The sequence below is a fragment of the Monodelphis domestica genome, chromosome 6 (genome assembly GCF_027887165.1).
Source record: "Monodelphis domestica isolate mMonDom1 chromosome 6, mMonDom1.pri, whole genome shotgun sequence".
In the NCBI taxonomy this organism is placed as follows: Eukaryota; Metazoa; Chordata; class Mammalia; order Didelphimorphia; family Didelphidae; genus Monodelphis; species Monodelphis domestica.
In genome coordinates this window covers 188971940-188991331 of record NC_077232.1, presented here as the reverse complement: position 1 = coordinate 188991331, position 19392 = coordinate 188971940, and the positions used below count along the sequence as shown (strand labels likewise).

Here is a 19392-nt window from a genome sequence, read left to right as displayed (position 1 = left end):
GTAGTGACTCTAAGACACCATATACCTTTCAATCCTCAAGAAATAAGAGAACTGAAATACAATGTACCTTGTTTTGAATGTGAACCTCTCGTGGTAACCAAGAAAAAGGCTAATATTTTTTTATCACTATGACCCATCCTATAAGGATGTTGAGAATTTGCTCAATGCTTTTCTATTGGAAGGTGAGAAAAATAAGATCATCTCTCATGTTAACAAGGTAAGGGGGCATGGTGTGGCACACTGGCCATCTCAGGCTCCTGAATGGGATTATAACAGTGTGGAGAACCAGTTGATATTAAATTGTTGTAGGGAGGTGATTATAACAGCTATGAAAGAATGCTCCAAGGATACAGAAGCATAGTCAAAATTTGAAAGCTTTAGACAATCAGATGATGAGACACCCTCACAATTCATGAATAAGCTCATTGAGCTTGGGGGGAGGATCAGTAACCAGACCTTGATATTTCTAAAGACAAAGATATAAGCAAATAAAGAGGCATTTTGTCAACAACTCTTGCAGGGTGGTCCAAGATTATTTTAAGACACATTGCCTACAGTGGCCTCAGATGGAGCTTGGAGAATTGAGGAACACTGCTGCTTATGTATTTAAAGACCAAAAAGAAAAACAGGAAGAGACTAATAATGCCATAGAAACCTTGAAAAAAAATCAAATCTTTAAAGGATAGGCTTGATAAACATGACAAAGGGCATGATGCTCAACCAATGGCACTAGCCCCTCTCCAAGAATCTAACTATCAGCCCCCAACCTGCAGCTTCTGTCAGAGGAAGGGTTATGAAATTAAGGAATATAAGACTTTGTTTCAGGCAGTAAGAAACAATATCCCCTGGGAAAATTATCAAAGAAACAATTCTAGAAATAAATAATTATAATAGTAATTTCAGGAATCTTAATTTTAGAATTGATAATAATAATTCTAGGGACATAAATCAGGCACCTGACAACTCATACCAAATGACCCCACAGCAGTGTATCTTGAGTGGATCTCATCCCTGAACCACCCAGGGTGCTACTGCCTCTCGGGAGGGAGCCCAAAAAACTACCCAAATATTATGAAGATGTATGGAGAGGTGGGGGGGGGCACAGGAATCAGAGGATACTACCTTTGATTTTTCAGATCCTGACATCTTACTCCCCGTTGCCCCTATCCATTGCCCCCTCCAAACTGTAATAGTTAAAGGAATTGTTGAGGGAAGAAGTAGTACAGGGGATAATGGAATGGAGGGGTTGAAGGGGTAGAGGGAATATGGCTGCCAATGAGGTAAAAGGAGAGAGATACCCCCCTTGCTGAGAGGCTATCTTTGAAAATTTGGGTTCCTAAGAAATGGGCCACCTATGATAGCCTGAGGGAATGTCTTCTCTATTGATTGATGTTGAAGATACCCCAGAGCAGGTAAGCATGGACCCTGCTGAGGGACAAGTCTCCCCCCAGACCAAGGTCACCTGGCAGGGGTCCAATAAGGACCACTTATGGTTGAATGGCTGTGCTTGGGTTCAGCTCCCTCTATGTCCCCCTGAAATATAATCCTCTTATCTGAGTGTGGTATTCAAATAAAGATGAATTTAATAACAAGTTTGGATTGAGAGGTATCAGGGAAGAGGGAAGAGGGATTTCCCTATATTGGATTTGAGTCTCTCTCAGCTTTTGAGCTGAGGCCAGGCCTTTCACGCTGGTGGAGGGTTTCTTTTATTCCTGTCTATGCTATATCTATGCTAGTTTTCTTAAGTTCAAAGTCTTAGCAGTAGACAGCAAGAGGAAGAAAAGGTTCTGGCTTTCAGAGCTGGTTAGGCCTTTCTCTTCAGGCCTTACATTTCAAACCACTCCCTGTAAATCCTTTTGTTCGGTGGCATGATCACAGGAATCCAGGTAGAGCACACAGTTGGGAAATATCCAGGAATAGAGGAACTTCTATCCAGAGACAGGGAAAGAAGCTCCTTCCAGTCTTAGGACCAGGAGAGAGAGACACACAAGACCAACTGCCACTCCAAGTGCCCCTCCCCCCACCAACTGTCATTCTTGTCAATATCTTCTCTCTCATATTCCAACTGCTGTTTGTTCCACCTGAGTGGCAGAAGTCCAAAACTTGCTTCAGTTTTCCTTTCCACACTGTTCACATACTACTGAAGCCTAGCTTGCAGAATTTTAAGCATAAGCAGTCTGGTGTGTGAAATGAGCACACATTTTGTCCTTCTTTAAGATTGAAACATAAACTGATCTTTTCCAATCCAGTTGCCACATTAGTAATGTATGGCTATAAGAGTTGAATTATAAGGAAACTTAGTGCCACAGAATTGGTGCTTTTGACTTGTGGTGCTGGAAAAGGCTTTTGAAAGTCCCCTGGACATCAAGGAGATCAAAACAGTCATTACTTAAAGAAATTAACCCAGACTATTTGTTTGAAAGTCAAATATGGAGGCTGAAACTTAAATACTTTGGCCACATAATAAGAAGAAAGATCTCACTGGAAAAGACTAGGAAGGGAAACAGAAAAGGAGATGGCAGAGAATAAGATGGATAGATGGTATGTCATGGAAACAACAAACATAAAGTTGGAAAAACTTTGAGAGATAGTGGAGGAGTGATAGTCCTGGTGTGTTATGGACAATGGAGTCATTGAGATTTAGACATAACTGAACAACAACAGCTATAAACACATATAGACACACATCCTAGTTCTTAGAGAAAATGGCCTAATCCTATTGTTTCTCAAAATTTACTACTCCATTTAGATAGAGAACTTTCATATCTGTGTCTTATTTCCTCCATGCTTGAGGATCTTATCCCCATATCACCCTGAAAGAATGAAATAGTTCAAGAACCTTATCTTACACGAGAATATAATAATTATTAGCAAGTAGATGGTAAGCCTGAGAATTCATTTACTTAGTTGCTTAGGATATAGAATTGGCTGCAAAATCAGACTGAAAGCAATAAGATCTTTCATACTTGCCTCCTATTATAACAACTAACAGATTTTTAGTCTCAATCTTTTAACTAAAACGATATAGTATTACAAACAGCAAAAACTTTTACATTTACTGGCCCTATTATTGAAATCTGCTATGAAAGGAAAAAAAGGGGGGGCATATTCTAGAACTATCAAGACTGTCCCTTCAAGGGCGCAAATTGACCTATCATAAACCATAACAAGGGAAAGATTCTTAATTGTTTGATTCCAAGCATGAGTCATATTTGATAGATGATCTTATTTACAGGATTTCAAAAGCCAGACTCAGAAATAAACAGGGGATTGGGGGGAATTCCCTGTTTAGAAAAGAAGTAGCACAACGGGGAACCTGAATCAACAGAATTCTACTTTTGCCTTCACAAAGTTGTCCTGTCAACATTTCTAGACAGACATCCACCTATAGCAGTCCTCAGACTGCTCTGCTGTAGGCAACATATGACATTTGTTTTGAATTTGGTTTAATGACAATTAATCATCTCTGAAGTCAAAACCTCTAACAATATCAAATTCCAGTCCCATGAGATTTTACCTCAAATAGCAAAACTTCACTAATCACAGTGTAGGACTAGAATGTTGTCTTTATTTTTCTCATGTTGCAACAACAGTTGACAACAAGCAAAAATAAGGACGTTTCATTTATCCTTTATTTATAAATTAAGAATAACAACATTGGAATTTCATATATGTACGCTAAATACCTGATAGTTAACTCGAAAACCCCAAGGAAATTGCTCATTACTGTAAACCTTAAGACTCACCACTATCTGCATTGTGTATTAACCCCCAAGACAAGATTGAAAACTTTGAATCCAAGGTCTATTATTAGTTAGTTGGCGAAAGATGCAATTTCAATACATATTACTTATTAACATATACAATTTCAGAAGTTATGGTCAAACAATCTATTTGATCAAAACCCACTCATTACTACAAGCAAACCTGAAGTCCCCCACTTTGGTGTAGTTTCTTAAACCTCAGTCCTTTAGAACTTAAAACATAAAAGAAAATGATCCTTTTTTTCCAATGAATAATGTTTGAAAATGACCAAATAAAATAATGTTTAAAAGGAAAAAAAAAGAACTTAAAACGTGCAGCCAGCCAACAGGGCTCATAGGATCTTGGGAGCTCACACAAGTAAAAAGTCCCAAGGAACCCCTCAGATAAGCATAACTCAAAGAGATCTTTGCTTTTACATCATGATGATGAAGATTATCCATTTTAGCAAATATGCCCTAATATATTTTATCCATTTTCCAATATTTTACCACATTCTCTTAACAGCTCAATTCACAATCTAATGACATCCAGATTAAAAGAGAAGTTACTTTGCCAACAGTATTTCTGATACAATGGTTTCCCAAATTTCACTATCAGAGAAAAACAATTTTAAAACATAATAATAACATGCAGTTATTATGTGTATAAACATGAAACAAAACTTAATACCAGTCAGTAACATCAATTCAGCCAAATGCATCTCCAAATTATCTTATGTGCAAAACCATTCATTTTATCCCTTTGGGTATTTTCTATTGATTGCATTCAAGACTTTTTTTTTTTTCATTTCAATTTATTTATTTATTTTACTTTTTTATTCAATTTTTTTATTTCATTATAATACCTTCTATATCAAGAAGAATAATTGCATAGCTTTTCTCATATCCTTATCGCAAATCTTTCCAAAATTTCAAAACTCTTTCTTTTAAACTCTCCATTCACAGTGTCCATGTCAACAGACTCCAACTTTCTACTTTTTCTTCTATCTTCCTTTCTTTATATGTCCCTTCAGTAAATTCTGATCAATGCCCTTTAAAAATGGACCTTTCTTGTTTCCTTTTTATATTCAGATCCAAAACTTCTCTTACTTGCTTAATTCCTCTAGTATTTATTTTCCAATCATATCCCAGGCTACTATAGAACTAATCTTCATTCCACTGAGTTTTTCCATTATGATTTGGTACAAGTTTTTATTATGCAATAAATATTGTTGTTTTTGAGTTTCTTAAAATGTTATGAACATGTAGTCTGTGCTGATACTTTTAGGTGACTTTGCTTCTAGTTTACCTAAACAATGAAGTTCCATTATATCATTCGCAGAAGAAAATCTAATGATAACATAAAACATTCTTCCAAATTAAATGTTTGGTACTTTAAGTTAGTTCCTGATCTAAACAAGTTTCTAGAAAAGAGTTAATAATAAAGAGTTCTCAAGTCCCAGATAAATTTAAACTGCAAACTGCAAACTAATTATCCACTCTTCACTTTGGAACTTCACTGACATGGCTGGCTCTCAAACTAGCTTCTGTTCTCTCTCTCTAATCAGTGAAATCATCTCTCCCCCTTGCACCCAAACAATCAATCTGTTGCTCTCCAAGGAAAGTGATGTTAAACAAGTGTGTTGTTTCTATGTAACTTTCACAGAGTTGTATTAATACCTTCAATTTCTTTTTCTTCTCTAATTGCTACTGCTAGTGTTTCTAGTACAGTATTAAATAGTAAGGTGATAATGGGCATCCTTGTTTTACTCCTGATCTTATTGGGAAGGCTTCAAGTTTTGATTGCGAATGATGTTTGCTGATGGTTTTAGATATATACTGTTTATTATTTTTAGGAAAGCCCCTTCTATTCCTAAATTTTCTAGTGTTTTCAATAGGAATGGGTGTTGTATTTTATCAAAGGCTTTTTCTGCATCTATTGAGATAATCATGTGATTTTTGTCAGTTTGCTTGTTAATATGGTCAATTATGTGGATGGTTTTCCTAATATTGAACCATCCTTGCATTACTGGTATGAATCCTAACTGATCATAGTGGAAAACCCTTGTGATGACTTGCTGGAGTCTTTTTGCTAGTATCCTATTTAAGATTTTTGCATCTATATTCATTAGGGAGATTGGCCTATAGTTTTCTTTCTCTGTTTTTAATCTGCCTGGCTTTGGGATCAGTACCATGTTTGTGTCATAAAAAGAATTTGGTAGAACCCCTTCTTGGCTTATTCTGTCAAATAGTTTGCATAATATTGGGATTAGTTGTTCTTTGAATGTTTGATAGAATTCATTTGTGAATCCATCTGGACCTGGGGATTTTTTCTTAGGGAGTTCTTTGATGGCTTGTTCAATTACTTTTTCTGATATGGAGTTGTTTAGGTAATTAATTTCTTCCTCTTTTAGTCTAGGCAATTGATATTTTTGTAAGTATTCATCCATATCACCTAGATTCCCATATTTGTTGCCACATAATTGGGCATAGTAGTTTTTAATGATTGCCTTAATTTCTTCTTCATTAGAGGTGGGATCTCCCTTTTCATCTTGGATACTGTCAATTTGGTTTTTTTCTTTCCTTTTTTTTTAATTAGACTGACTAGTACTTTGTCTATTTTATTTGTTTTTTCAAACTACCAGCTTCTAGTCTTATTTATTAAATCAATAGTTCTTTGACTTTCAATTATATTGATTTCTCCTTTGATTTTTAGGATCTCTAATTTAGTCTTCATCTGAGAATTTTTAATTTTTTCACTTTCTAGTTTTTTAACTTCTATGCCCAATTCATTGACCTCTGCCGTTCTTAATTTATTTATATATGAACTCAAGGATATAAATTTCCCCCTGAGTACTGCTATAAGAAGGTTCAATGGCTGAGATGGCAATGCAACAAAGCACTGTGGAGTGCTTAGGGTGTGTTGGAGCACAAAAGACAACACAGCCATCCAATGCAGCTGAGGAAGTCTCCAGGTGTAACGACTTTTTGTGCCACTGGACCCAGGCTTCCAACGCCGAGAGAGTGGGACTGTCTCTGTGCATCGGCTTTTCCACTTAAATCTCCTTCACACACAAGTGTCTTTGTGCACACTCATCTATCATAGATGAAAACGCACAAAGACAATCGTCATCCTCAGTTACCGAGAGACTACTACTATCTACTATTCTTATTTCTCCTTTAAACCAATTCTACAGAGGGACACCCCCAAATTCATTAAGATATTTCAGTATTTACAAAAAAATATATTTAAACCACAATGTGGAAATTTACAGTAGAGAAGTGATGTTTCAGTCACAAATTTAGTCTCTTAGTTTACAATACCATAAATTATAACAAGTGAGATGCTTATCTCTGCTTCTTGACTTAAGGGGGACTGAAGAAGGATTGTCTTTTTTGGGGATGATTACTGGGGATGCACTCCTTAAGAGTACCATCTCAAAGAAACCATTCCCCAAAATGTCAGGGATCCTGGGAAGGAGTATGGGGTATGAGCCCTAGATTTCCTGAGTGGTTCTAAGAAATTCCCCAACAGGAGGAGAAGAAGAGGCACAGAGTGGTCAGAGATTTTCAAACTAATATTTCCATTTCCAAGTTTGCACAGCAAATCTCTTCAGAAAGTTCACAAGAGATGAGGGATCAGAAGAAAAAAATGTCCCAAGGACAAGAGTCCCACAATTACATGCTTAAGGTATAATCTTGGGGTTTGTGAGGGCTTCCCACTTATTATGACCCAACATAAATATGTTTTTGCAAAAGATGGGTCAAGACAAAGGTGGAAGCATCAGTAACAATCAAGCAATCATAGCATTCTCTTCCTACCATGATGGTAGTGTGGCTCATGTAGATGGAGAGTATGGGTGAGTGGCACTGAGTATGCAAAAACAAAAGGATCAAGGCAGTCAGGCTGAAAGAACTCATCCCTCATTGCCTCTTGCCCTTCTCTTCCCCACACCTTTATGCTGATCAAGACCACAGAGACTTCTACTTCAAATCCTACTTCTTTTTTCTACAATTTCAGGCAACATACCCTTTCTTCCTACAGTAAAAAATTCCCCTGCCTCCCCTTTTGATTCCTGAATGGCACTGGGAATAGCAGGCACCATTCTAGCACGTTTTGATGTCTTATCTTTCCCTCACCTCTTGTAAGCATAGATCACAATTCTCTTTAATTCAGAGAGTCTGATTTGTACCATGTCCCCTTCCAAAGGGTTTGGAATAAACTGTTCTTGCAAAGGAGGAACAGATGCAAGAGTAGGTCTATGACTTTATGGCAGCTCTCAAGTTGAACCAAAACTCCTCCTGCAGACCTTCATCCCTGGGCCACTCCAGGTACGTCTTGGTGTTCATGATCTTTCGAAGCTTGCAGAACCTCTGGGGAATGGTCTTCTTCTCAATTGGCTCCAGGAGGATCAGAATGGCTGTGTCATTGTTCTCATCAAAGAGACGAAAGTGGGAGAAGTCCAACTCATACTTACACCACTCACTCTTGACAAAGCTTTCTGAAAGCACAAAGAGTGTCTTGTGACTCTTGTCGATGGAGTCGATGATATTGTCAATGATCCACTTGCCAGGCACAAAGTCCCTCTTGTGGAGGCACAGTCTGAAAGGCGGATCAAAGTTCTCCAGTTCTTGGACCATGAAGTTCTCCACCCAGTGTGAGTCACCTTCACTGTAGGAAACAAAGGCATCATAGCAGATCTCCCGGTCTGGGTTTCTCCTGGGCTTTCTCTTGGCTTGGAGCCATGCCCACATCATCTTCATGTACCAGATGCCATGAAACTGGTAGCAGAGAACCCCAGCCAGCAAGGCAAGCAAGAAAAGAGAAGAGCAGATGGCAGCCACCAGCTCCACTCGGTAGCATTCGGAGAAGGAAAGCTGGACATCCTGCACTCGTTGGCCCCTCACCTGGAAGGGAGCATCACAGAGGTAGCCTCCCGGCCAGTCTGTCAGAACTTTGACCAGCAGGGTCTGCTCATGGTGAACAAAAGACAGAAATTCGCAAGAGCAAATGAAGTTGTTGCCTCCTGCTGCCAAGATTTCCGTTGTCTGAAAGGATTCTAGTTGTGCCTTCGAGAAGGTGTACAGTGTGTTCTGACTGATGTTCATTACCACCAAGTGGGGGAAATGAGCAGCATCTGGTAGGGTCTTTAGCTTATTTTTGGAAAGATAAAGCTCTTTAAGGTGTGGCAGATTTAAATTAAAATCGCTGAGCTGGTTATTGCTGATATCTAAGATTTCCAAGGTCTGGGGAATACAGGAAGTCACCGTATAGGTTTTTGTGCTGGAGATGTTTAAATATTTCAACTTCCCTGGCCACTGGCAACTGTCAGGCATAGAGTCCAAATTATTCTTGCTAATGTCAAGGTGAGTCAGGTTTTTCACAGTCAGCAAGAGTTCCCCCATTGTTTTCAGTGATTCGAATTTATTTTGACTCAAGTTTAAGGTGTGCAGGCTAGGCCAGGCTCCCTCACAAGCTGAATTTTCCAGAGCACCTTCACTCATCAAACTGTCACTGAGATCAAAATATTCTAAAGACTTCAGACTTTTGGAGAGATCACAAGGGACAAGGAAAACCTTGCTACTTGTGAGGGTGATCCTCTTGATTCCTTGTAATAATGAATACACAGGACTCAGGTCACGAAATAAGAAAAAATTTCCAATCCGTAACCTCCGTATGATGATTGTTTCAACTTTAACTTCATGATGAATTTCACTTATGAAATCCTCTTCCCAAAGGCCAAGTCCATTAAGTATACAATCCTCCAGCACAATCTCCAACAACTCAGAAGCATAGGAAAACATTTTAAGAATGTCAATAAAACTCTTATCTGTGACTATCACTTCTCTCAATATAATCTTCTCAATAAGTGGGCTGGGGGTATTGGGGGGCATTGAAAAATTAAATTCTCCCAGATTAGTCTTTCTAAACTCCAAATACTGCAAAGAACTTGCAAGGTCAACTAAGATGTCAGGTAGTAAGTTTGGCTTCCTGATGCTGAGAGCCAAGTGGTTTATCTTATGAATGGATTTTAGACTCCCTGGTTCATATTTCTGAAAATAAGCTGCCTCAATCTCAAGGTCCTCCAGCTCACGCAGCCCTTCAAAGTCTTGTTTCTGAAGTTCTGAGAATCTGTCATAGCTCCCCACTTTAAGAACCCTCAAACTGGGAAGATGAGAAAAAAGAGGACTTTGCCCAAGTCGCTGGTAGGGATTTTTATGCAAATATAGAACCCGCAAAGAAGAGAGAGAATTAAACCAGGAAGGTGATAAGTAGGATAGGCTATTGGAGGACAAATCCAGATGTTTCAGATTTCTCAGGAACTGAAAAGAATCTGGGTCTATTGAGCGAATTCGGTTGGACTGCAACAACAAAGCTTCCAGGTTGACACAATTCCGAAGGTCTAGTTCTCTGATGTGTGAGATCTTGTTGAAGGACAGGTCCAGCTGTCTCACAGCCTCTGTCAGGTCTGAAGGAATGGTGTCCAAAGACCTAGAATGGCCATCACAGACACCACCAGCGGGATCACATGACAGAGAAGTCTGCTTAGGAGCATCTTCTTCTGAGAAATTGATTATGGTGCACAAGATCCACACTGACCACCTGATTTGTCTCATTGTACAGCAGCTCAGTCTTTGAGAGAGAGAGAGAGAGATCAGGATGAGTGACTCTTTTTTACCCCAATATAGCATTCACCAAAACCAAGAACCACATCCCAGCAGTATTGTAATGGTCCTAAGCTGCTTCTTAACTCTCTGATATTTCTCCTTGGGATGGTTGGGAAGCTAAAATGATATAATGTTTGCTTAACAATAATAATTAATAAAAACAATAAATAAAAAAGTTCTTTACCCATTTTATGGTCTCCTATAAATAAATGAGCTTCCCAAATTGTATTTTATGACTCAAGATGCTGAATGATTTGGCTTGTTCACTGAGAGATCAAGGATCAATGAATCTATCAGTTATTGCTAGCCTAATCAATAAATTGATTTTTCTTACCCCAGAACCCAGTACCTCAGAATTTTTACTCATCACAGAACCAAAATGAGACATTCTTTGATCAAAGTGATTTTGTCTGCCTCAATTAACCCCAAAACTCATCAAAACTAAATCAGAGCCTAGTTTTGACCTGCCAGGAGTTTTCCCACAGTGAAAATGTCATTTGCCTGCTTCACAGATTTGTGTGGCACAGGGATAGTAGCAGACTTGGAATTAAAATGACCCCGAGGCAACTCACTTAATTCTGAGATCCAGTTTCATCATTTGTAATAATGAGGAAAATAATAAATGGGCTGCTGGTGGTCTCCTCCTACCCACAACATTGGATTGTGCTTGGTTTTCGGTGTACATGCTGTTTCCCACTCCTTGGCAGAATATGAGGGTTTTGTTTATTGACAAATATTTGTTAAACATCTACGCTTTGCCAGGCATTGTGTTAAACACTGGGGATAGAGAGGCAAAAGACAGTTCTTTTGTGTAGTTCGAAGGTATACAAACATGCTCTATTACAGGACACAAAAAAACAAGAGAGAGAAGGCACTAGAAATAAGAGGGGTTGGAAAAAGGTTCCTGTAAAGTGGGGTTTTAGTTGGAACTTAAAGAAAGGCAGGAAAGCAAAAAGTGGAGATGAAGAGGGAGAGTATTCTAAGTATGGGAGATAGCCAGAGAAGTTACCCAGAGCAGAGATATGGAGTGTCTTTTTCTCCAAAAAACAAGTAGACCAATGTCATTGGATCAAAGAGTATGTGGTAGAGAGTAAGGTGTAAGAAGACTGGAAGGGTAGGAGAGCTCTGGGTCACGAAGAGATTTTGTATTTGACCCTGGAAGTGAGAGATGACCACTAAATTTACCGAATAGGGGGATGACATGAGTGGATTTATATTATAGTAAAATCACTTTGATCGAGGAATGTCTCGTTTTGGTTCTGTGATGAGTAAAAATTCTGAGGTACTGGGCTCTGGGGTAAGAAAAATCAATTTATTGATTAGGCTAGCAATAACTGATAGATTCATTGATCCATGATCTTTCTCGGTAAACAAGCCAAATCATTCAGCATCTTGAGTCATAAAATACAATTTGAGAATTCAGCCCTCCCCAGACATCTCTAATTGGTGGATAACATGAGAAAGTAAGCTAATATTTTCCAGTCCCTCCCAGAACCCCTCAAAATGATGGGTTTGAAAATCTCATGCCTGGTCATAGGATTCTAATATGCCCATCTAGATGAAGAAATCAAGTTGGCCTGGCCAAGATTGACTTTCCCCCATTCATCCCAGTGGAGGAATCAAGGGTAAGTCAAGCTGCACCCTCAGGGCATATTTGACTAAAACTAGTTTTTGCTTATTAGACAAGATGAAGCTTATATTCTCGATTTTAATTATCTCAATTTTAAAAGCTGCTCTGGGACAGGGAATGTGAAGATGTTCCTAGGATTGTCAGGACAAAGGAATAAGAAAAAAGACTTGAAAAAACCCAAATCACTGAGCTCTATTAGAAATCAAACAGTACAGTTGGCACATTAGAAAGAAAAATGAGGTAGTATTATGAATAAAACTCAGATTTCCCAGTCTTTGTACCTGACACATAGTAAGTGCTTAAGAAATAAAGATAGATTGAATGAATGAAAGTGCTTTAAAATCAATGAATGAGTTATTATCAACTTTAGAGGTTTTTGTAAGTCTTTTTCTTTTTATTATGAACATCGAAAATTAAAATAAACATTTCAGGATGCAAAAGTTGTGACCTCTCATTACATATAGTTTGTTTTTAATTATTCATGTAAGGTTGTGCCCCTTTCAGACTTTGGCAAGTCTAACAGCAGGCTGTAAAGGGCATAGGAAAAGAGAAAACGAGGCAGACAAATGTTCAACTGTTCAGGAGCAAGTAGGAGGTGCAATGGATAGAGTGCTGAACCAACAATCAGGGAAAGTTCGAATTGTGACCTCAGATAATAACTTCATGACCCTGAGCAAGTCACTTAACCTCTCTATTGTCTCAAATGGTATGATGATAGCACCCCCCCCCCCAGGATGTACAAATAAAATAATATTTGCAAAACTCTTCGCCTGTCTTCCCTCCTTCCCTAAAGTGACTTCCCCAAGAAAACAGCCTTAGTGAGAGCTGAGTTCAGGATCTTTCCGACTCTTAATTTAGCACTGTGTCTGTTCTACCGCTCTACTTGTCATTCTCATTTAGAATTAGCTCCATCACTTACACCAGAGAATCACAGCCAGCTACATAGAAATGTCTTCGAAGCACAGCTAGCTATGTGAAAATCTACCCAAAGCACCAATGCTCTGTCCTTATTCGCTGGCTTGAAGGTACAACAAAGACAGCCAACATTTATAGGTGTTTTACACACATGATCTCTTTAAGGGATCACAAACTCTCCATGGAGGCATGCATCAGAGCTATTATCAGCATCATTTTATAGAGGCAACTAACCCAAAATCATATTGCTTCAAGTGGGGGAGGTGAGATTCGAACCCAAGTTTTCCTGACTTCATTGGTCAATCCCATCATTTATTGTTTGCTAACATTTACTAGGTCCTACTGAGTGCTGGAGATACAAAGAAAGACAAAAAACAAAAACAAAAAACAAAACTGGTCCTTGCTCTAAGCAAACAAGAGCTTGGCTGCTCTTTCAACTACAAAACCAAAACTGGAGCCAAGTGGGGCCACAATACAGAGATGCCATTAACATTTGTTGAATAACAAATCAGGCCAAGAAAGCCTGATAAGATGCCTCAGCACTTAGAGTCAGCTTTGAGGATGAGCCAATCTGATTGAAGTTTGAGGGCCAGACTCTAGGGCTAGGTCGACTTCCGCTATGACCATCAAGCAAAGCTAGGAACTCACCTTCTGGCAGCATAACTCAGGGCAAGTAACTTAACATATCAGCCCTACAAACCACTCCCAAGAGATTAACTTAAGAAATAATGAGACAGACATCTTTAAGAAAATTGAAACCAAATTTCTTCCAAATAGCAGTCTATTTTGTATTTATATATATATATATATATATATATATATATATATATATATATACACCTCCTCTCCCATGCTTACTATATGTTTGTTGGCTTTATCTGTTGGAATGTCAGGATAGATGCTAAAATACTTTACAAACAGTACTAAAATAGATTTGTATTTAGTGGTTTGTTTCAGGGATTTATGGGGCTTTTATGCCCATATAACTGGTTGCTCTTTAAAATTCTTACTTATTTCCCCACAACCTCATCAATTGACTGGGCAGATAGATGGCACAGTGGATAGTGCCAGGTCTGGAGTCAACAAGATTCATTTTCCTGAAGTCAAATCTAGTCAGACTCTTACAGGTTGAGTGACCCTGGGCAAGTCACTTAACCCTGTGTGCCTCAGTTCCTCATCCATAAAATGAGCTGCAAAAGGAAATGGCAAACCATTCTAGTGTTTTTGCTAAGAAAACCCCAAATGGAGTCACAAAGAATCAGACATGACTAAAAAATGACTGATTATCAATGGATTCGAATGGAAATATCCTCCCCAAAATCTTTAACAATCACTCAGAATTCATTTGAAAACCTCTAGCAACTAGGAACTTTACATTCACAGCAGCCCATCCTCTCTGTCTGTTTTGTTATAGGGCTTCTGGAATTATTGTTGGTCATTCATTGATTAGAATCCTTAAATCGTTCAAAGTTATTTTTGTAATACTATAGTTGTTGTATAAAGAGTTCTTCCAGTTCTGCTTATTTCACTCTGTATGAATTCACACCTTCCCAGGTTTCTCTAAAGTCATCCTTTTCATCATTTCTTGTGGCAAAACACTATAGTCATATAGACTAGCTTGTTCAGCCATTCTCCAATTGATGAACATCCCCTCAGTTTACAATTCTTTGACAGCACAAAAAGCTGTGATCCATATTTTTGTCTCTATGGAGAACATATCTCTAATCCTTTTGCACATAATAGTCCTTAAAATACTAGAAAATGCCTATCATAACTTCCATATGGCCAATTCTGCCTTTCAAGAAGCTTTTCTCTTCAATGGATTTTTGTGTCTCTTTTATCAACTGGCCAATTCTGTTTTCGATATAAGATCATAGATTTGGAGCTGGAAGAATTCTTTGAGATCTAGTCCAGAGATATAAAACAATGTCAGTGGGTGCCACAATACTTCCAAGCATGGCTTGAACCAGATTAAAAATGTAATTTTGAAATATTTCACAAAATAAATAAAAATACAATATAACAATACTATGTGGTTATCTAAGTTAGTATGCTGCCGCAATTATCCCTCAATAGTGCCCCCCCATTTCTGTTTAAGGCTGAACCCACTATTCTAGTCCATTCTGCAGTTGAGATAAATGAAGTCCAGAGGGCTGAAATATTTTGCCCAGGATTACATTAGTAACAAGTGGTAGATTCAAGAATTAAACTAAAAATCCTTTAACTTCAAACCCAGAGTCCTTTCCTACTGCCCATGCTGGGGACTGAAGTCTCCAAAAGCACATCCTCATTATCTCAGGATGACATATTTAGAGTTTGAAGGGACTTAAACCTTCTTAAAGTCTTAAGCTTAAAGTCTTCTGCTCCAAAGTCTTCCTTTTATAATAGAAGTCTTTTTGCCCAAAGTCACACTGATAATGATTTTGGGCAGAGGTCCTGGGACTCAAATCCGGCATTCTATTATAGCAAGAAAAAGGAATAAATGTTATTCCCCAAGTTACTACAATATTTGTTTACTCTTTTCCATTCATTTTGTCAGCTTCTTGTAAGATGAAGTGAAAGGAAGTCTAGACTATTTTGTTATCATAAGGGAGAGTTCAGGAGAGATGCTGTAATCACCAAGAGAAGGAACAGATGCTTTAAAATGAGCAGTCCCAATAAAATGTAGTTTCACAACCTATTGCTAATAGTTCTATGACCTTGAACAAATCACCCAGCATCTCAAGGGACTCTATTTCCTCATCTGTTAAATGGATAGGGATTATTATCTCACAGAATTGCTGTGAGGATCAAATAAGATCATTTATACAGATCAGTCATTGAGTCAAAAGCACTTACTTTGTACTAACTACAGAGTATGCAATGTACTAAATACCAGAGATACAAAGAAGGACAAAAGACAGTCCCTGCCCTCAAGGAGCTCACAGTCTAATGGAGACATGCAAATAACTATGCACTTAAAAGATCCGTACAGAGTCAAAACAATGGATCTGTACTCATCATCATTAATATTATGTCTATCAATTTGGGTGAAACTTCATTATATTCCTCCTGGGGGGGGGGGACCTCAAATAAGAGGAAAAGGAGTCAGGAAGCATCAGTGCTATCCCAGTCGTCTCCCTTAGCTAAGCATCTTACACAACTTTTTGTTTCCAGTAAAGACATGTGACATCTCTAATTTCCATCTAATTCAACCAATAGACAAATTTTAATTCTGAGAAGAGGAAGTCTTAAAGGGGAACTTCAGAAAATGCCATTAAAAAATTGAATGCCCAGGAAAGTCACTTAATACCATTTGCCCAGCCCTTGCTTTTCTATCTTAGAGTTGCTACAAAGAGAGAAAGTAAGGGTTTAAATTTTTTAAATTAAGAAATAAAACATGATGCCCTAAATTTTGTCAGCTATTAAGACCCTGGCTTGGACATGTTAGACAAATCCTTTCAATATGACAGCTAACCACAGAATCAGTTTTTGTTTTTGTTTTTTAAATCTTTACCTTCTGTCTTAGAATCTTAAAATCTTAGAATGTGTGTTGGTTATAAGGTAGAAGACTGGTAAGGGCTAAGCAATGGAGGTTAAAGTGACTTGCCAGAGTCATACAGTTAGGAAGTGTTGGAGGTCCAATTTGAACCCAGGTCATTCCTGACTCTGTGTCTGCCTCTCAATCCACGGAGATACCCAGCTACCCCTCAGAATCTTTGGCTGATCACAAGGGGGAAGAAGGAAGGGAATGTCAAAAGTGGGAGAAAGCATAGAGAAAAGAAACAGTAAGAAAACTTTCTCTATTTCCTCTAAGCAAAAGAAACAGTAAGAAAATTTTCTCTATTTCCTCCAAGAGTCTCTGGCTGTCCCAAGTAAAGCAAATCAAGGTCAACTGTGCTTCCTCTACTTGCTCTAATTAATCAGGAATGGTCCAGAGGCAGAGTTGTTGACTGTTTAGACTACAAACCTCCCAGCCCAATCCTTTTATTTTATAGAAGTGTACTAAGGGATCTATAGAGCTGAAGGAGATCTTAGAGATCATGGAGTCTAAAGCCTATTATTTTATAGATGGGGAAACTGAGACCCAGAGGACTTAATTGACTGAAATTTTGGCTTCCTCGGAAGACTCAGAGTAAGTGCTACCTTCTCTATGAAACCTATCCTAGTGGCCTCCCCCACATTTATCTCCTTCAATTGCTATTATCCTTTCCCCAATTACCTTGTATTGATTCCACATGCATTATGGCTATACTTATATATATATATTGTCTCTTCCTTTAGAATGTAAGCTTTTTGAAGACAAGGACTGTTTCATGTCTGTTTGTATCCACATTAGCATAGTGCCTGGAATATAGTAAAATATCTCAAAAATGCTTATTTATTGATTAATTGATTGATTTACCTAAGATCGCCCAGTAAAGAAGTGGCAGAGCTAATTAGTCATTCGATAAACATTTGTCTTTTTTTTTAATTGATTTAGAATCAATACTAAATATTGACTCCAAGGTAGAAAAGTGGTAAAAGCTAGGCAATTGGGGTTAAGTGACATGTAGGATCACACAGCTAGGAATTATCTGAGGTCATATTTGAACCCAGGTCCTCCCAACTCCAGGCATGGCTCTCTATCCTCTGAGTTGCCTAGCTACCCCTCAATAAATATTTATTAAATACTTATTATAATCCAGCCAATGTGCTATGCTAAGAACGTCAGAGACAATCATTGTCCTAGAGGAGCTCACAGTCTTCTAACTTCAAATCCAATAGTTCTTCCCTTCAACAGGTAAGATAACTGAGGCATAATGAAGAATAGTAAGTAATAATAGCTAGCACTTATATAATTTTTTTGGTTTGCAAAGTATTTAATTGATATCACATTTGATCTGAGCAACAAATCTGCCAGTTAGTTGCTATAATTATCCCCATTTTACAGATGAGGAAACTGAAGCTATGAAAGGCAAGTGACTTGCCCAGCTCTTAAGTGTCTGAAACAGGATTTAAATCCTGCCAAGCACAAAATTACAGGGCAAACCAAGACAAAAACCGGAGCTCAGGTCTTCTAATCCCATAGTTTGGAGGCGTTTTTTTCTTTCCATTACACCAAAATGGTTACACTTAACCTGGTCTTCTCTTCTGTTGGTCTTGCACCTCCATCCCAACATACAAGCAATTTTTTAAAGTCCCTCCTATTTGGAAGACGCCTCACTCAGTTACAGAAATATTTGGTAGTTGTTTGACCATGACTAATGGTTGCTATTGCATTTGCAAAATGAGGCTGTTGGCCTGGATATTCTCTGAACTTTTGATCCTACAGTGGGAAAATCACCTGATTTGGAGAAAGAAAAACTAGGCCAGAACACAAACATTTATAAATACAAATGTAAACATTTAGTTACTAGTTGTATGGCTTTGGGCAAGTCACTGATTTAGTCTAGGACTTCAGTTCCCTAAACTACATTAAACGGAAAGCGTTGAGCTCTAAATCTCTGGCCCTGTTTTGGTCCTCGGTTTCGTTTCCACATTCTCTGACAATGCCCTAAATCCAAGGTTTGACCCCAGTCCTCGGTCACCCAAGGATAGGCTCCGAGTGCCCGTTTGATTTGTTTTCTATTATCAGAGGAAAAGGAAAAGGCTCCGGTTTCCACCAGCGAAGCGAACCCAGGATAGAGATTTTTTTAAAACTACCACAGAAAGGAAATTGAAGCGTCAGTCATTTGCCTTCACTCTCTCAGTCCTTAGAGATGCTAATAACTAAGCACTGTCCGCTTCTGACAGGGGGTTTCCCGAGCCCACCTGATCTTGGCGCCTCCTCAAAGACACCCTCAGTACAGCTCCAGGAGAAGGCAGTAGACGCCGCCGCCGCCGTACAGATCCAGGTGAGCAGGGTTCAGCCGGGTGAGGCGGGAGCGCTGGCAGCAGCTACTTGCAGGATACATCCTGAGTGAGGGATACAGCTGTGGGAGGTGGGGAGTGGGAGGCAGTGGGGGTGGGGCGGGGTGTCTGTCTATGCCCTGCCTCCTCTGGATCACTCCTCCAGATATGGGGCTGCCAGTGCCTAGGGAGGAGGAGGCAGCGCAAGGTAGCCGCAAGGGGGACGGAAAGGACCCACAGTCCTGGCAGGGGCAGAAGTCTCCTTCCCTCCTCGCCCACAGCGGGGCATCCAACCCGCAGTCCTTTCGGATACTTGAGGGAGAAGCCACACTTTCTACTTCTCTCAGCCTTCCCCGCCTAGATGCCGAGTCCAAATCCCACACTTGCTCCGGGGGCATTCCTTATTTCCACACTTTCTTCTAGCAGGGCCAAAAGGAAAAACAAATTGGAAATGTCGGAACAAGGAGTCTGGTGAGTCCTACCCCATCCCCAGTCCCCAGTTCCCCTCTAAACCTGGCTAGAAACTGGAGCAAAGGCAAACTGGGGAGAAGGCGGCGTGCCCTGGGCTCGAATTCCGATTCTGCC

General features: G+C 39.1%; 1 protein-coding gene across 1 annotated transcript; it reads right to left on the bottom strand.

Moving 5' to 3' along the window:
• Positions 1-2862: 2862 nt before the first annotated feature.
• On the bottom strand, positions 2863-18910 carry TLR2 (toll like receptor 2). Its single transcript, XM_016423165.2, has 2 exons — positions 18730-18910; positions 2863-10377 (listed from the first exon to the last, which is right to left on the bottom strand). The coding sequence occupies exon 2, from the start codon at positions 10359-10361 to the stop codon at positions 8004-8006; it is 2358 nt and encodes a 785-aa protein (XP_016278651.1). The 5' UTR covers positions 10362-10377; positions 18730-18910; the 3' UTR covers positions 2863-8003.
• Between the last annotated feature and the right edge of the window lie 482 nt (positions 18911-19392).